We start from the raw sequence: 19,455 nt of genomic DNA, 5'->3' as shown, positions 1-19,455 counted from the left end.
TGCAGCCTCACCTCGCCTCTCTCTCTCTTTCTCTGTCTTTCCTTCGCGTCACGCAATTTAAAATCATTTTTTATATGTGCCGACCCCCCTCCCCCGCTCCTTTTCTCTCTCGGCTCTTCTTCAACTTTATTTTTCTGCCTCCCCCGTGCCGTGCATACAAAAATGTGAGATTGCAGAAAAACCATACATGTATAATATACGCGGAGGCACAGCCCGCAAGGAGTTGCTGGAAAAAAAAAAAAAAAAAAAAAAACTCGCGATTCCGTTCACACACACCTTGGGAATAACATATAAATATATCGAAAGCTAGAGAGCTCAGTATTGAGTTTTGGGGGGGAAAAAAGTGCAATCTGTACCCACGCACGAAATAAATCCTCCCCGCGTGCACTGAAGCTACATACATATATATGTGAGCACAATGACGGAAAATATAATTAAAACGCAGAGATGGAGGCCGTCAAAGGAGCCGCCAATCGAGCCGATACCGATCGACGCGTGCGTGCACGTCTATACATATATATATATATATATATATATATATATATATATATATATATATGTATATATACCGATACGCGTACAGCACAAGCCGAGTCTCCCGGCCATCGGATCACGCGCGTCGATTATTATATATTACACGTCCGTACGCGCGTTCGGACGAGAGTAGTCGATGCAGCCGAGGCGAAAGAGAGCGATCGTGAGTTATACATTTCGCATTTTCTCCTCGTCGAGGGTATTTATTATACGTATTATACATGCAAACGCGAGCAATTAACTTTTTGATTCTCGGACGCGCCGTGGGGAATTTGAGACTTTTTAGATCGGTATACGGAATAAATAATAACAACAATGATAATGACAATAAGTTGGGTCGGACAACGAGTTGAGAGCTGATCTAATCGTAATTGGAATCGCCCGCGTCCCATCACGTTTTTATCGTCTGGCACCAAATGCTAGTCACTTCCATCGGGAACTACACTAGATCTCCTGCAATGACAGAACACATGTATTAGGCTTATATGATTGCGCATGTTTACTGTGAACACACATTTCTATGATGAACTTGTTCTCTACGGTGAAATCTCGCATCGGAAGGTGAAAAATTGTATTTACATGCAAGAACAATCAGAGATCGAGTAGCTCTGACGCGTCTATATGTATCGACTCTCAATGAAAAATCGGTACTGGGTGCCCCTTTTTTTTACACGTGACCATTACCACACACGCGAACGAACCGTCCAAGGCGCGTGGACGATGAAGGCTGTATATTATATTATCATTTCCGAAACATCGGCATTAGCGGCGATTCCGTACTTTGCTGTAACCCGACGCTCGTAAGCAAATGGCCCCTCCGATGTGGCGAAAATCACCGAAAGACCGGCGTCACTCTCAAAACGCGATAATTGCACGGTGTGGGTCTTTTTTTTCGTAAACCGATCTCGCTGTACTTGTGTTTACGACACGTGAATTACCGATCATTGAAACTCGAGAGTGGTATCGATGACGTGTTTTCGACTAAAATATGCGAGCAAAAACAGATCGGCAAAAAAATGAACCCTGCGGGAAGGAAAAGAGCGGCCAGTGATCGACGACAGGGACGGGTGATAAACAATAAGGCGGACCGACAAGACCATGTATTCGTATACATACGTGCAAGGGGGGGGAGGTGGAAGGCAGATTCCGGAGCGAGGAGACCGACTGCAGCTGGAACACAATGCGACGCACGCGTTGAGGTCTATCGTGTCGCGTATTGTGCGCGCCTCCCCCGTATCGGAGCTGCATTGTTGCAGCATCGGAGCGGAATATCGGCCCACTGCAGCATGGAGGATACAGTGGCTGCACGCCCGTGTCCCCTCCTATACCCCGAACTTTCCACTTGGGGCTTTTGCAGGAGGAGGAAGAGTTGCCTGTAGGAATTCCAGGTGCTCCTCGCAGAGGAGAGACTCTTGCGCGTGTCTTCCCCCCCCCCCCCCCGTCAGCCTTTATCCACCCTCTCCTTTTCTTTTGCGTATCATCGGGAAGAACTTTTGCATCGCTCCACTGCAGCTGTCGTTGGGGCTGTTTGATCTACGTGCACCGAATTGTTGGGATTTGTTCGAGGAATGTCGCGTCTATACAGTAGTGTTCGTTGAACGGTAATTTTCCAATGGAAATTGTTTTGTCCTTCTTTTTTCATTTTTGTTTTTCAAACTCTCCAGTTAAACCATGTGGTTTCAAGGCTCTTTCTGTGTGTATACATCCAGAAAAATATGGTAATGTTTGATGTTACGTTAGTACAAAAAATTTTTTGAATCAACTTGAACATTACACTTTGTTTTGTACTACATTTCATATGGTTTTGAGAAATACAGAGGTGACCGAAATTTTTCCATTTCCCAAAAAACCAGGGCCTCTTAAGATGCTTATCTTGAAAAATTCGATAAATTCATCAAGTGGCACATCGCTCCTCAATCAAAAATTAAAAGCGTTTCCGTTTACACCCGTTGACTGCAACTCTGGCCCAGGCATGTAAAGGGTCCCCGTGTTTGGCAACTTTAACGTAATACCGGTGCACCACATCGTAGTCGGTGCAATAAGGAATTCTACCATCGAAACCTCAAATGCTTGGACATGGTAGCTCTGCGAGCGCGTTTAAAAACGACAGAGTCACGAAAGCAATCGCCAAGACTTTTTTCTCCTGCACTAGGACCCCAAAAATTCCATCACAGCTCAGTCCCCTCATCCCTATAAAATACCCTCGTGGAATAAAAGAGTCGGAGGAGGAGCAGAGCGCAAAGAGGGTCGAAAAGGAAACATCATCGGCAGGTGGTGATTGGCACGCTACGGCGGCCTACGATCGATCGGCGGAAGTCTTTGTTCCCCTAGCAGGAGAGAGAGAGAGCGTATATTATATACCCAACCGGTAGCCAACGAGCCTTGAGAGGAAGAATCGCACTCTTGTCAGCGGCTCTTCGGGGGTCCTCTACAAGGCACCCCCCGCGGGAAAGGGGCACCGGTCCATCTCTAATGATATTTTCATCCTCGGAGCCGCGACTGCCTCACCACCTACTGCGAACCACAAGACTCCCCGACGATTGGCGAACTCTCTCCTTTTTTTTTCTTCATTTTTTCCCTGTGTCTTCCTGTCCATGCGGTCTGGCGCGTGCCCCCGTACGCAAGCAGGTGTCAGATCACAATCAGTTTTGATGAAAGGATTCCTGTACACCTATACCAATGAGTGCTATCATCACCTTCCTTCTTTTGACCGATGTCCCTACGCTTTGTGTTTTCATCACTCGCTTGGTAGGTTGTTGGAAGTTGAAACTTTTTTTTAGTAAATTCGTCATATTTTAATACATTTTTTTAACAACATCATATTTTTTACCGTACAATGATATAATTTTAGTTATTTATCGAGTGTGACTGATGATTTTGGAAATCGGTGTGGTTTCAGTGTCCTACCAGAAGCGTTTCAAGAAGGAGCGGCGGGTCAGAAAACAGATACAAGACCAGCTGGATCTCGAAGTCAAGCGGCGCACGCAGCTGGAGGAGGCGCTCAAGGCCACGGGAGCCACGCCGGAGCAAGTCCGAGCCATCACAGGTATACCATTTGGTTTTTCTCTCTCCAAGTCCCACATCCCCCAAAGTTTCCTTTCGTGAGTACACATCAAATCTTTGAACGATGATTAGGATCCAAAGCAACGCACACAGACGAAACCGCTCGCTAATTGCCATCCTCTTCCCTCCCTCCACGCAAAACTCACTTGCCTCGGTAAATACGTAATAATTTTCATACACGAGAACTCGGCATGGCTCCCACAGCTTCTTAAACTTTCTCCCCCACCCCCAAAGCCGCGTCGAGCTTCATCTCCCCCGTTCCCCTGCTGTCACTACCAAAACTCAAACACGAAACCCTTTAAGTGAAATCTCTTATTCCGATGTGTATACCTTCCGCGAAGGAGCGTTGCCGTTTTCGCAGCCCGAGCGCGCGCTGATTACCCCTGTCAGCTCCAGAGAGTCGCGATATTAATTTTAAATCAAACGCTGCTCTCCCCCCTTACCCCACTTTCCCGAGCAGGCCCAAGTACATTACTGTACGCGAGAGCTACCTCTGCCAAATGTACACCGGGTGCCTTTCCCCATCCCCCAACAAAAAAAACGCTCTCGACTTATCTGCTCATTAACCCCTCCTTTTTCCCCGAAGTATCCAGCGAGACGGGATATCAGAGAGCCATGGTAGGACCTTTTTTCATCCATCTCAGCTCGTAAGCTGACCGTGGCTTTTTACCGAACTCGGTTCTTCGCTTGGAATGTATACTCGTAGCGCGTTTTTTGACCCATTCTGTTTAGAAATATCGTTGTCTGTGCATCTATAACGCATGTGAGAAAAAAATTATCTTCTTATGAGCAAATGCCCAGAATTTTCTAATTTATTGCTTCGAGCATCAAATTGAAAACTCTGGGGGTCTCCGTTACCTATCAAAAAAAGAAAGAATTTTCATTGCGAGATAAAGGAGCAACGTGTCGCGTGGGCTGTAAAGAGAAAGAGGTAGAGCCAACACGTAACGGTTGTATCGTTTTGAATTTTAAAAATATTCGACTTCGTGCAACCGGCAATTACCCCGGTCGAGTCGCGATTTGAATCTTCGGCGAGAGCAGCAGCTCGCCGAGCTTCATCCAACGACGGGACCTTCGACCGGTTCGGCCTCTCAACAAATACCGAGCTTTTTCCTTGGGAAAATTAAATACGCCGTTATTTGCAATGGGATAATCCCCCCCCCCCCCCGCGCAATTAGATACAGCCAAGATATCGCCAAGAGAGAAGTTTCCATACATTTTTTTTGTTTTTTCTTCAAAGTCAAAGATTTTGTTGGTCAGCGTAACCAATAAACATTTCGTTTCGGTCCACAGATAGCATAACGGTGGAGTCGTCGCGTGCGAGCGTCGAGCCGGCCGATGCTTCGCCGGCGCACTCGCAGTCGGGGGTCGTCCAGCCGGGCCAGACGTCGCAGTCGTCGAGTTCCCAGTCGTCGACGCATCGCCAACAGCAACAGCAACAGGACCAACAACAGCAGAAACAACAGTCAGCCCAAGCTCAGCAGTACAGGGACGCTCCGCAGATCGGTAGCGGGCGGTCCGCGTCCCAGCAGCAGCAGTCGGCGACGCCCGAGAAGACCTGGGGCTACAGCGATCTCATGAACAGCCAGACCTCCGCTTTTTGGCAGAATTACCAAGGTTCGTTGGTTATGGGCGTTTTCACATCGAGTTTAAACATATCATTACCTATTGAGTAGATTGAATGATCAACGCTGGTTGAATAACCAGTTGGGTCGATAAAAAGTAATGCATCTCGTTTTTAAGCTCAGTCATGTTGTCAAACTATTGATGTGGCTCGCTCAACCTTCAGTATTTTCAACTCGGCTACTAATTTTATTAACTCAATTATTAATTTCATTGGCTCAGCTTTTAATCAACCTTATTGGCTCGATTGTTGATTTTTTTTAAGCTCAACTATCAGTACGGTGAACTCATATATATAAATTTTATTAGCTAAACTATGAATATTGTAAGCTCAGCTGCTCAGTATCGTTAGCTAAGCTGCAAATTTCGTTTTTTCATCTGTTTAATAAATTAGCTTATACATTTACGTTTACACAGTATGCGTTAGTTACCGCGTCACTTTTTTTTTCTTTTTTTTTTTAATAAACTATGGATATCATTAGCTCAACTATTGATTTTGTTGGCTAAATTATTAGTATCGTTAGCTAAGTTATAACATTTATAATAGTCATAAGATTTTAGTCGTAATCCTATAAATTAGAAACAGTAGTCTTGATGTGAGGTTCGTCGAGTTACAAGTCCACAAAAGTTTTTCAGCACAATTACGCTATTAAAATGCACATCTTTCAAGTCTTCAAGCAAACCCACTCGATACGTGTCAACTTTACTTTGTGAACTAATACTGTTTGACATTTGAGTAATCGGTACGAAAGTTTTTCCTAGTGTGTCTTTAACATTGAAATAAAAATAAGATAAACTCTATTTCAAATCCTTCTTTTAATTTACCAGAAATTATACTCTTTGTTACCTCTTAAGCGCTTAAAAACTCAATGTTTAATAGTTATAACGAAGAACCATTTGATCACAAGAAAACTCAACCAAGAGAGTAGCGTATGTGTACCAGTGCATCCTTACAGGGAACACACGTTTTAATCACAACTCTTTAGCCCACGAGAACGAAGAGCTTACGCACAAAAAACAATCCACAGCCTCCCCCTGAAAAAAAAAAAAAATAAAAAAAATAAAGAAAAAAAGTAACAGAGCACCAAACAAAAAATTAATCATCCGCATCCTCGCATTCACTTTCTTCGCGCTACACACAAAGCCGGCAAATTTACATTCCACTCCATCAAGCTGAATCGAGCTGATGCCGCCGCGCTACTGCCGTGCAATCACTTTCCGAGTAAATTTAAATTCACCTGCAAAAATAAAACCTCGGCAAGCGTCCGGGGCCACATACCCAATTCCCTTCCCCTCATCTTTCCCTTCTTCTTCTCCTCCTTGTTCCCTCGCAACAAAAAAAAAAAAGTAACACCTCATCCTCATCAAAACGAAGGCAACAAAGCTCGAATACAGAAGCTGACAACCTTTCTCTCTCTTTATATATAATACATATATATATACATACGCGCGCGCACAACGCAATCAGCCCTGTCAGAATGTACATACATAAGAACAGTCTCCTTTTTTCTCTCTGCCCTTCTTATTCTCCTCCTCCGCAACACATACGCGTACATATACATGTATACTCGAGGGTCTCGTCATGCGGAATCCATTTGCAATAAACAACGGAGATTTAAGGTGGAGAAGAAAGAGGGAGGGTGGATGATCGTCGTCGTCCGAGGTGGGCATTTACGGGGGGCCCCGCGAGGGAAACCTTCCTCTCCACCTTATTCGTCGTTGATGTAGTTTCGCCGCTGCCTGTCTTCGACTCGTGTACTCTGGTATAAAAGCCGCGCCAGCGGTTCTCCTTTTGTTTGCTCGCTGGCACGATTGTTTTCGGGAGGGTTGTATGATTTTCGGGTTTCACCCTCGTTGCATATTGGTCCAAGGTATTTTATGATATGCTGCAATCGCTTTTTCTTGGCAAACCTTTACACCAAAAACTGTTTCTTTTCTCCATCAATAGTCGCATCTGCAAGACCTAAAATGGAGTCAACCGTACTCATGCTTTCAAGCTCGCTTATCTTTAAATGTTGCTATGCTCTTTGTCATTTTTCCAAGCCTTCAAGTAACGCAAGGGAGAATAGCTGCCGTAGCAATGCAAACTCTGTGCATATACTTACGTTTCTCCGGGCAACTATGGTAGTAACCGTATATAAATATATAGTATTATATAGTTGCAGTAGCGGTAGACGTTGACTGGCATCGTAATTTCCCTGGCGACCATCGCGTCTTTCAGTGGCGTTACCTGTCGGTCCTCTCCTCCCACTCCTCAACTCTTATACTCCAATTTTCGCAGTTCGTTTTCTTCAGTCTCTTGCATATTGTACCACGCTTTTCTCATCTTTCAAACACGAGTTTAAATTTTCTGTTGATAAGTAAAAAAAAAAAAAGGAACCCAATGTATTTTTTTAGTAGCCAGCATGTTTCATTGCTTCTCCACATCCCGCCGAGTCCAGATGCAGAAAAAAAAAAAAAAAAGCATAAGCGAATCGTTTTTATACAAAAAATAAAAAAACGTATACATGCAACATGACAGCAGAGAACCTTCAAAGCTCGCCTCGCGCGGTACATAATCGAAATGGAAATTTGATTGCAAGGTATCAATTTCTAAAGAATAATAAACCCCAATTTTGCCATAAATCTCGATAATATCGATTCATCTCTCGCGCATTTTTCGAAATACCTCTCGCCGACTTTTATTAATATATGAAAAAACAGAAGACGAGCCGAAGGTGGAGGAACAAAGAAAAAAAACGAAGAATCAAGGAGAAGCAAAAGATCTTTGGCCAATCAGCCCAACATATGTATAACATCATCCCCCCGTCCTCCTTCTCGCCTTCCCTCCTTCTTATACAAACCTCTCGTATGTACTCCACGCATTGTATATGTATTGTACATACGCACACGCATCCCTTTTCCCCCGATTCATTCCTCATCTCGTTTTCTCCTACGTGCGTTATTGTGACCTCCCCTCCCCTCTACGTTACACTTTATACTCTTTATTTTCTTTTATTTTTTTAGCCTCCTGTTTCTCGTCCTCGTGCTTCTTTTGTTTCTCATTTGACTGCACGTTCGACGGCTGATGCAGGGGACGAGGGACACCGAGCAAGGAGACCGAGGCTCCTTGCGCTCGAGACACGATTTAATATTCCGACTTATATATGCAATAATTTCGCGGCAACCGAGACCGTACAACACCTCTTTCCTCCGCACATACGGTTGAGCTTGTGCGTGTGTGTGGGGTAACGCCCGGTACGCCTCGTCGCGATATCAGTTTGTCGGGAACGATCTCGTTTTCGTAACGACCCTCTCCTTCCTCTCCCTGCGCTGCTACACTTTTATTGCGATGCAAAATCCCCGCTGCTGATTCCTCTTTCCTTTTTTTTTTACCATCATCTCGTTTGAAATTGCTCGGGAATTACACTCCATGCACGAGATTTGTTATATTACTTTTAACGTTTGCGTCGTTTTCAACGGACCAACCAACATTGTATTATTTTTCTCCACCTTCGGCAATACACCGAAAGCCAAACGTGTATCGATTACTCCTCAGGGCTGTGCATACACGGGTATGCATATCGTTTCATCTGAAATGTAGGTGTACACCGCCCCGAGACTTGTATAAATGCGCAGCTGTGCGAAAACGTGCTGATAGTTTGCTATTCCGCGCGTTACCCGCGTAGATCTAGTCTAATATATGTATACGTGCGCGCGCACTCGTGACCTCCCTGAGATGCGCATGAATATATTGCGAGAACGGTATATTATATACCAGGGAATATGGCTTCAACGCGCATATACAAGCTCAAAGCGGCGGTGCTGAAAATATCGGTGGATTTATGCGGAACGAGGTTACGCTTTGCTCCGGGAGCTTGAAACTTGCGGTGGTAAAAAAAAGGCAATTGGGTTATACAATGGATGTTGGTTGGTAAATTCAATGGTTTGAGTTGCATACGCTTATTCTTTCGGCATTTCTTTATTTACAAGGTGTTTATTTGCAAAGTCGTCTACGGGTGATTCCGAGCTTAGGCGTGGAGCTTTCGACTTGAAAGACTATAATGATCGACTGTCGGACGTCATCAGCCCTTACTCACTTGGTGTGGTTTCAGGTGGGATTGGAGTGTCACATTTGGTGTGTAGGAAAAAACAAAATAAATTTTAATTTTAAGCACGAGATCGAAATGACTGAATTTTGGTTTTAAAAAAAAAAGACAGTTTATCGCTGTCCGTTTAATGTAGAAGCAAGGAGGTACCTGAAGCAAGTTACTTTTTGGGATTGTCTTTGTTGCTTCACAGTATAATTATTTTATTTTTTATCTAAAATCATTTATATTTTTAATTGAACCTTATAATCCCATTTTGCATTACTATGTTTTTGTTACTACAGTACACTTTAATTTGATTGAACGATACAAGTACAACAACACGAAAATTCATTGGACTAGTCATGTATACACGATAGTCTCTACAGTAGAGGGGAAAAAAAAAATTTTTTTTTTCATCACCAGTTGAAAAACATTATATCTCCAACATCATCATTTTTCCCTTATTATATCCCCCATCCCTCGGTCGTCCTCCATCCGTCGTTTGGATCTGCTCTCGGCTTTTTATCCTCCTTTGATTCACACAATTTCACGCTCGGCTTGCCGTTTCTCCGGAAAAGGCGCTCGTTTTACATAAAGATCAGAGCATTAAAAACGTCGTCCCTCCTTTTTTCCTTACCTTCGCGAGCCTCCACTGCAGCTTTTGACCCATTACGCGAGAGGAGTCTTTTACTCGCGATATCATATACACACTCAAAATTGCTTCTTTCGTCGCGTCGTCCTCTACACGGAATACACACTCGTACGTACCTCCTACAATTCGTTTCGCGACGAAGAAGAGCGGGAGAATCCCCTTCTCACTCGCTCGAGGGCCATGGAGAACAATCCTGGCGTGTCTTATTCCATTTTTCTCTCGTTGCTCGATTCGCCGTACCAAATTCAGTTAAGCCCTCCACAAGGTAAAAACGCTCTCTCTCTCGCTTTCGAGCCAAGCGAGTCTTTGCCATCGCTGTTCATTTACTCATTTTTTGTTCTTCTCCTTTCCTCATAAAAGACTCCTCAAATCGCTGATTTTCTAGAAAACGCGCACAGCTTTCCCATACGATTGTGATGTCTGGACGATTTAAATGTCCTCAATCGGTGCCGAGATCGGTGCAGCATCGAAGGACCAAAAAGTGATGCCTCAGAGGCGCAGAGAAAGAAAAGAATGAGAGCCGCGCATACGAGGGCCACGTACAGCCGAGAAAGGCAGCGCATTGTGTCGGAGTTAATTACGCGCGAGAGCCTCCCCCTCGTCCGCGTATAAGCGCAAAGTCATAGTCCCCCCTATGTGTGTTTGTGCGCGCTACCAAAGAGTCGGAGAAAAGGAGGCAGTAGCAGCAGTGCAAAAAACACCCGCTCCGATCGCCCCCGCTGTGCCTGATGGTATTGTGCGATTGTACCCGAGTATCTTCTTCTTTTTCTTCCGGACAGAAGGTACACAATGCCAATCGTTTAAGGAGAGGCTAAAAAAGAGCAGTGGAGCACCCAAACCGTTCCCATTGTCCAAGCTGATTTGTCAAGGTTGAGTGTTGTACACATCGCGGGGCCAAGACGAGTAGCTCTCGTTGGATTTCTCACTCGCTCTTTCACCCAAGCACAGCCAATAGGGCCTTTATTCCCCCGAGTTTTGGTCACCTTTCACGCTGCCAAACCTCGCGTTTACGGTCCACCCGTGCGATGCACGTATAAGACACGCTCGAGACAAATGCCCGACACAAAGCAAACCAACGAGCTAAACTGCCCCGGCGATTATGGACCGCGAATCCCAGACGCCCGAGGTGTAATTACCCAGCCCCGCGCGGATCGGCTAAGCCCCACTGGTGGACCGTGAGTGAAGGGACTGCTCCTTTTCTGCACCTCCTGAGCATACATACTTACATTCACACGTGCGTACAGTGCGAAGAGTGTAAGCTGAATCAGCAAAGCCAACACGAGTCAGTAGTCCTCCGTGCGTGTTACGTACGTACAGGCGGAGCAGTTAAATTGTCATTTGGGTATATCAAAGGGACGGAGCAAAGCGACGCGGCAGTCAGAGTCTACGGGGTGAGAGAGAGAGAGAGAGAGGGGGGTGGATAAAGGCGCGAGGTAATTTGGGGCGCGGCTCGAAAGGCAAACACCGGCCGCCGAGAGGTCTTCCGTGCGTGATTCGCACCCGAGATAGCGAGAAAGCCGTGAAACACGGCCCTCAGCTATTGTTGCTCGAAAGCGTATAATGGAATCTCGGGGAGCCGCGAGCGATTCTCTATAAGCTTTGCTTGCTCTCTCTCGGCGACCCGTGCGTGCGGGGTCCATGTTTGCGCGTATACGACGGACCTTACGTCCGCGCGCTATCGTCATATCTGCAGCTCTCTCTCTCGAGGTGGGGGATTGGTGGAAATTTCAAGCGTCGCTTAGTGTCTTTGAGTTCACGGGGTGCCTGGACGAATACGTAATTCTCATTTCATCTCCTTTTTTTTTTTTTTTTTAGTTTCATTAAAGTCTTTGCACTTGCACGTGGGGCCAAAGTGTTTAGGTGCGTTTCTTGCTCGTAGGAGATAAAAGGGTTGTTACGTTTTTCTCACTTTTCGGAATTTTATGAGGCCTGTATAATATATAGGCTTCGGCTCCATCGAAGGGGCATTGTATTCATACAGAGTATTATTTTTTTATAAATTTACTTTAATACCAATGTTGCCAATTTTTAACAATATCAGCTATGATATCAATTTAACTTTACACTCGAGGGCAAGAAATACTCTACAAACACAATAGATTGTACATGTCTACGTAAAATGACTCCAAAAATAATGCACATGCAACAAACTCGAGCTAATTTTCTCACACAATCGTAAAAATTATCGTTTCGCAGGGAAACATGTACTTATTGTACCCTAAAAATTAAATTGTACCACGCATGTTTCAGTTTGCCAGCCCTCGACATCCATTCGACGTTTACAGTTGCAGAGAACTCGAATCATCCTCTCCCCTTCATATTTCGCCTAGCGCATATACATACACGCGTCACTTTTGATTCTCGGCCTATAACTTTTCGACGCCCTGTCCCACCATCACTTATACACACACACACACGTCTATACACTTTGCGCTCGAGCATCAGCTTGATGGCTTCGACAATTGGATCTTACTATTGCTCTTTGCCCAAGGAGGTGGCATTTCACGCATCCCGACTCGATCTGTCCTCGCCCCAGGGCTCTTTGCCATGAACCCCAATTGCTAGCCGAGACCCGTTCGCTTCTTCCGTCTGTCCGTATATTCGTCCTCGTTTCGAAGGATTTCGCAAGCACGGACTAATGGATTCTTCGAAATTTCACCTCTTGTTGCCCTTGAAAAATCATTTCCTCCCCACCTCGGTCAACCGAGCTACGCGTAGTCCAGGCTGACCATTCGAGCTCTTACTACTGAAAATGAAAAAAAATACTTAGCAAAACAATAAACTGCCGAGAATCTAAATTGAAAAGCCCGAAACCCCCATCCGTTCAAAACCAAAGGCTCTGCGTAAGCAATACACGCCCATCCGAGTGAGCAGGAGATAGTGAGAAAAAGGGGCAAACGAGCAACATACCCACATTACACGCGGACGCGCGCGATTAGCTTGGCGAACGGAACGGGTTAACCCGATGCCATTAAAGGGACATTTTCCACCCCTTCTCGCGTTATAATCCTCTTCCGCTGAATTCAGGAGCAAAGCGCTTTTCTCCCCGGCTCCTTTTCACGCCTGCGTTATCCCTTCGCTAATTACCACCGCGTTTCATCATCCCCCCCCCCGCACAATTCGCGGCTCGATGAGCTTCCGACGACGACGACCACGTCCTTTACGTGTGCTTTTGCTCCTCTTTCTTTTCACCAGAGCTGAGGGACGGATTATCAGCGCGAAATGCGTAAGATGCGGAAACGTTTGGTGGCGGGGCTGCGGGAAATAAGAGCGAGCAAAGGGCGAGGGGGTTGTTTTTGCCCGAGCCGGTGGGATTGGTTTGGATTCGGGGTTTTGGGAGCTCGCGTGTGTAATTGATTGCGCGGAAGTCGAGTCCGTTGGGTGTAAATACTTGTGTTTGGTTGTGCGAGGAATATTTTTTGGTGATTGGGTGGACGGAACGGGGTTCCAAGGAAAACCTTATAAAGGAAAAGGTGGCGCAATAATGGTCATACTCGAGTGTCAATCTAATGAGCATTTTTTTTTTTTTTTGTTTTCCATCACTGTTTCAGAATCTCTGATGGAGTTTAACGAGATGGAGAGGAAGTCGCGTCAGCACTCGACGGCCGAGAGGGACCAGGTCAAGTCTCCACTCCAAGGTGCGTTGATGTTTTTTAATTGCCATTCCAAGCAGCGCTTATGAGCCCCGTTGTCATCGTGTTATTCCATTATCGTTGCTCGGTGTACGCTTTTGACCGGCTTCTGTCCAAGCTAGCCGGAAAGATGAGCTCTCGTTGCGTCCCAAACGCAATTTGCAATTAATAAAGGAAAGATGAATGGAAATTTAATGACGATGGTCTAATGATTAACATCGCTTGACGTGCGATAAACGAGTTTTTTTTTTTCATTGTGTAAGCAATGACTTGTCTACCGGTTTTTCATTAGATACACAATTGTCTTTTTGAATTAGATACAAATTACATACTTATCAACAAATAGATTACCTAATTTTTGATGTAAAACTATTCCTGCGCGTAATTGCATTAAAAAAATTGGTGCATGACATTGGTTTTTCAAGATTCTCGGCTTTCTAAAAAATGAATCAGTTCTAACTAGTTTCAATCATTCGGAGCAGAATGAAGCATGAGCAAGTGGGGTAAATAAAGGAATGAAGTAGTAAACTAGAAAAAAAAACAGCTTACCTATAAAAAATCTGATTTGAACTAGCGAATATTACAAAACATTAGTACACTATAAATAAAAGCTTAATTTGATATCCAAAACCTTAAAGATTATTGTCAAAAATTGTTGTACTATACTTTCTTGAGAAATAATACCACAAAAAATCTATAAATTAAAAATTGAATACTAATAAACACTTTGAATCAAGCAGCTATACTGTATGAGATTTAACTCGAGTCGCACTCTAGTATTTCTGAATACATTGGTACAAAGATAACAGAAATAGTTTTATTTGTGAATTTTTAATCCCATTAATCATGAAAATTATACTTTGACTCTGTGATACATCGATTGTATACCCATTTGTAACATCTTTCCGAAACTTTAATCGACTTCAGTGAGCGACCGCAAAAAGTGCAAGGTAGTTCCAACGTGCCAAAAACACGAAGGAAAAGGAACCCACTCCCCGCCACACTGTACTCCTCCCGAGACTCTCGGGGTGAAAAAAAAAATCCAGTCGTGCAGAGAGTCTCACCGGCCGAAATCCAAAGTTCGATCTTTAATTAGAAACTCGCGCCCTCGAGCTTGCAACTTGCCGGCTCACCCTCCCCCGGTTTTCCCGTATCGCGTCTTTTCTTGTGCCCCGGCCACCCAAGTTCCCTCCGACGGTTAAACGTGCACTCACACCCGGCCCAAGGCAAAGTTTTCCCCGGCGCGCAAAAAGTGCTCGCGATCATTCGCCAAGTGGCCCGAGCAAACTTCCACCAGAAGGCTCGGCTTTTCTTTGGATTTCCCTCGGAGTTCGGTGTGTATAGGCTTGCGGGACGCATTACAGGCGCGAGTTTTTTTTCTCTCCTTCCTCGCAGCTAGTGATTTTCGCGAAAATTTCAATTAAATGGAGATCGCCGGTAGCCGGAGCTCTTGCGCAAGAAATCCTCCACTATAGGGTAACGGGGAAGTTGGAGCCCGGAAAGTTTACGCGTCGGCTTTTTTTCTCTGGGTTAACACACCCTTCCCTCCTTAAGTATCGCTCATTTTTTCATGGATTTTCGTTTCCTTCCGCGATTGTCATTTTGCTCGAATGGAAAGATACGTGGCAAATTCGACGGACAAAAAATTCGGGTCGCTGCAGTCGAGGAGGGGCAATCATGAGGTCCTCCTGACATCCACGCGAGACGACGACCCATTAGAGTCTCGTAATCCTGAGTCGCGCGCAACGGGGCCTTTTCCTGCCTCTGAGGCGGCCAGTTATAATAATACGGTGATGGCGACTGACGGTGCCCGGCGCCCAGACTGATTAGAAAGGCTGCCCGTGCAATAATTGGCTCGGGGAGCTCGCGCTCGACGAAAAGTGCTGGCCCATCTTCATCGATTAACTGTGATTTTCGAGTCACGGAACGATCAGGTCCCTCGGCGCTCTCTCTATTATTGGCTGTTTTTCCAATCGTTATGGAGAAACAGTTTGAGGTTTGAAACAAACAAAAAATTTGGATGACTAGTCGTTGTCCTTCAGTGTAACGAGAACGGTATTTCGTAATTGTTAAGGCAACATTACATCACGAACTTGATGTGGGCTCATGCCTGACCATCCCCAGAAATGCATGTTACTTAAAACTCAAGGGGTGGTTCCTTTCAGGTAATTTTTGACCCATATTGGTATCATTGTTTACAAAGCAATGGAGCTCTTATATTGGGCTCTAATGCCATACATACATAGTTTTCACATAAGTGCATCTGAGTAAGCTAAATTCTATTCCAATCCAAATCAAAACACTCATTACTAATAAATTTCAGAATTTTGTTAAGACCCATCAACGCATTTCATTCATTCATTCTTATTACTACAAGCTATAATAAATTAAATGACATCAATGAAACGGAATACTCAGTGACAACAAAATCTATCTACATATCAATTGCCAAACGTCGTCAAACTTTGCGAACAAGCAAAACACAAAAAAAATACTAATCAAATACAATTTTTTTACCTATGGTCCACAAAGTTTTTCGAGGTTAGATAGTAGCTCTAGACTTTTATTTTTGCATTACGTATATTTTCATCCAATTATCAAATTATGGATAAATCAAAAACCTAATTTTAATGGTCTCAAAGTCCGTATGCGCAAATTTTCTTATTTAATGAATCACTAATAGTTTGAAATTTATAAAAAAACTTTTAAAATCGGGTTTCACTTCAACCTTAAATACTTAGTGCAAAGAAAAACACAGAAACTTGTGGTAAAACGAGTGATGGCAATGTAAAACCGTCCTTTTATTTAATTTTCATCTTTTTTTTCAGATTGGGTTGAAACTTAATGTAATAATAGAGTAAAAAAAACGTTTGAGGGCTTATTTCCAAACCTTTTTCTAAAATGAAACAACACGTGTTCTACGCGTATTCGAAGTTTTATAACACTTGGTGATTGATGCTTAGGTTAATTAACTTGTTAGACAACCGAAATATCACGTACACAACAAAAGATTGTTCTAAAAATATGTTTTCGTAGGTGAGTCTTTAGAATCCATCACTCAAAGTCTTATCGCAAAACAATTCTCGAAAATTTTGCACTGCCCTGGTTAGTTGACTGAGAAAACTTATCAATCCCCGCTTCGTGACTGATACCTATTATCTCGAAATACAATGGCTTTACGCCTCAAACTCAACCCAATAAAAAATAGAGCAAATAAATATAAATTTTATAGATCCTTAAATGTACAACGATGGAAAGAATTGCTTGTGACTGATAAATCTTTTCATTGACAATTAATAAATGTTTGTCAACAATTAAATCTTTGATAGTTAACCACAAGGTATATTTTATTACGTCACTGTTTTTTTTCTTTCAACCTCCATAAACAAATACTTGATTTACTAGTTTTGACTGATAAAGTACTTGCTTCTGTTTTCATTCACATTATAGTTATTGACACAAGTAATGTTTTCTCGCGAAATAGTAACTCATGGGTCCACAACTGTTCCAGAGTCACGAACGGGCTACTACAAGAACTCGGTCCTCTTCACGAGCGCGACCTAGGAGAGCTCGGCCAACGCGCGATGAACTAACCGGCAGTCGCCGACACCGCAGCGCTGCTCCGATTCTCAACTGCCATCGTAGGACCCAAAGGAAGCGGAATAATGCGATGCAGCGGCAAATGGGCGGAAAAAAAATACTTGCGTCTCGGTGAAAACTCGTCGGTGCTGAGAGTACGACATACACATACGTGGGGTCGAAGACGCTCGCTAAGGGCTTTCCAAAGAGGAAAGGCACAAGGTATTCGGTAATGATGGATGGAGTCTGTATTAGGTGTGAAGTGACGCGCGAATCAGGTACACATATACATATTATACATAAGTGAAAATATTATAAATACGTATAAATATATACATATTAAACAAATGAAGTACATGACGAGTACACGAGAGAGAAAAAGAATCGAAACGAGAGGGTATACATTATTATTAGCGTAGCACAAGTGTTTGCGTGCATGTGTGTGATTTGATGACTGAGTTCTTTGATTAAACGTTGATAAGTACGTGCGCGATGACGTTGAGAGAAAATGCGGGACTAGAGTAGATCGGTACAAAAGAGATATTTACAAAAGACTGCTTTCGATTGAGAGTGCGAGTGCGATTTCCTAGTGATAGTCTTGTAAGACGTGAGTAGAGTTAATCCAAAAATTGACGAAAATAACAAGAAAAACATAAAAATCGAGACGAGTATATGGACAGAATCGACTGTAATGAGCGAGCGGATCGAGCGACAAAGACGACGAGGGAGAAACAAGAATTACAATAGTTAGTCCACTATAGTTTTTAAGGTATAAATACACACATACATTATAAATTAATATTAAACGCAAGTAAAAGTCGCTCGTTCGTACTTTGTCGTTGTCATGAATAATAACTATAACAATAATTTTAGAAAAATTATTGATTATCACATCGCACCCATTGCTATCATCGTTCGTCATTAATTATAATTCATCAGCAGCATCAATTCATTAATTAACTGTAATTATTATATGTGTGACGCGATTACGTCGTTGAAACAGCAAAGGCCGATCAAACTAAAAAAAAAAAAATGAGCGAGCGAATTGTGGATCCGATAATTTTGAAGATAAACGAAAAAAAAAAAAAAAACATCTTAAAAGACTAAAGATGACGACAGCGCGTCCTTATCTCGAATAGTCGAATTTTCACGATTATTATTATGATTGTGTATCCGAGAAGGAGAAATAATCAAATATTAAAAAAAAAAAAAAAAAATCAATTTTCTCTATACATTCATAGCGATTCTCGTTCAGGATGGCCCAGTTGACAAGAAAACTTTTGTATAGACTAGCGTGTGATTTTTTAAAGCCGCGAACTATCGGTTTATATATACAAAGCACATATGAAACACAATAGAAAAGGAAGGATGAAAAAGAGTCCAAGTAATCAAAGTGAGTCTTTCCGAAAGATCAAACTACCGTATCACCGTGTAAGAGATCGGGAGTTTGAATGGTCGTGTATGATATATATACTATGAAGTAGTTAACAAGAAAAAAAAAAAAAATAAAAATGAAAAAAAAAAAGAAGAAAATGAAGACGATAGACGTGACGCATGAAATGGAGAGAAAGAAAGAGTAAGCGTATTAGGGAGAAAAAACGTAATAGAAGGGGGATGATTATAGCGGTTGGAAATACCTGGGCGCGTATTCAAGCTAATGTTTTATTTATATATGAGTAATTAAACAAACACAAAAACACACACGAAACCACTTATTATACACACGACGCAAAACTCGTACGCCCATTGATGGTAATTTTTTTTTCTCGGTCATCTCTCGATTGGTTGATCGGGCGAGCGTGACTTTCAAAAAATTTTTCTACGATCCAAGTGCCACCAGAGTGAATCGTCTGTAGCGAAGAGGAAAGATTTTTTTATTCACTATATTTATAATGTATACCCACGATTCAAAGAGAATATTCAATCCTCTTAGTAAAATTTTTTTTCGTATTGCTCTGTACATAATGTAGTTCATCATTTACTACTTCGAGTTTGATATATCAAATGTATGATTTCAAGTACTTTTATTCCTAAAAATTTTTAAATCTTTCCAAAAAATCCACGAAAATCAATCGCCCCGTCAAAGTGGAGCTACACTTCGTAGAGAGAAAAAAAAGTGTCGATCGATGCAAAATCGCGTCGTCAAAGTTTAATCTCTAAGCTCCGTGTACAAAGTCTCTTTAGTTGTAAGTTCAAACAAATGGAAAAAGAAAAAAAAACAATTTTAAGGCATACTTGTGTTGTAAAGTTCACGTAATCATAGCGTATGTCCATAGGTATCGGCTAAGCCCGGCTAGAGGAA

At 43.0% G+C, this 19,455-nt stretch overlaps 1 protein-coding gene across 2 annotated transcripts in view; it reads left to right on the top strand.

Annotated features, from left to right (window-relative positions):
• Positions 1–19,060, top strand: part of dac (dachshund family transcription factor) — a 392,393-nt gene extending 373,333 nt beyond the window's left edge. For both annotated transcript variants that reach the window (XM_089591784.1, XM_089591754.1), the window contains 4 exons: positions 3,434–3,580; positions 4,891–5,214; positions 13,494–13,580; positions 17,086–19,060. In XM_089591784.1, coding sequence (XP_089447910.1) covers positions 3,434–3,580; positions 4,891–5,214; positions 13,494–13,580; positions 17,086–17,138 — 611 coding nt within the window. In that variant the 3' untranslated portion in view covers positions 17,139–19,060. The remainder of the gene's footprint in view (positions 1–3,433; positions 3,581–4,890; positions 5,215–13,493; positions 13,581–17,085) is intronic.
• The last annotated feature ends 395 nt before the right edge of the window (positions 19,061–19,455 follow it).

Source organism: Copidosoma floridanum, unplaced genomic scaffold (assembly GCF_036245765.1).
Source record: "Copidosoma floridanum isolate Cflo_tuat_1 unplaced genomic scaffold, Cflo_Japanese_pri ptg000001l, whole genome shotgun sequence".
Lineage (NCBI taxonomy): Eukaryota > Metazoa > Arthropoda > Insecta > Hymenoptera > Encyrtidae > Copidosoma > Copidosoma floridanum.
The sequence above is the reverse complement of the archived record's forward strand: the minus strand, read 5'-3'. Positions and strand labels throughout refer to the sequence as shown.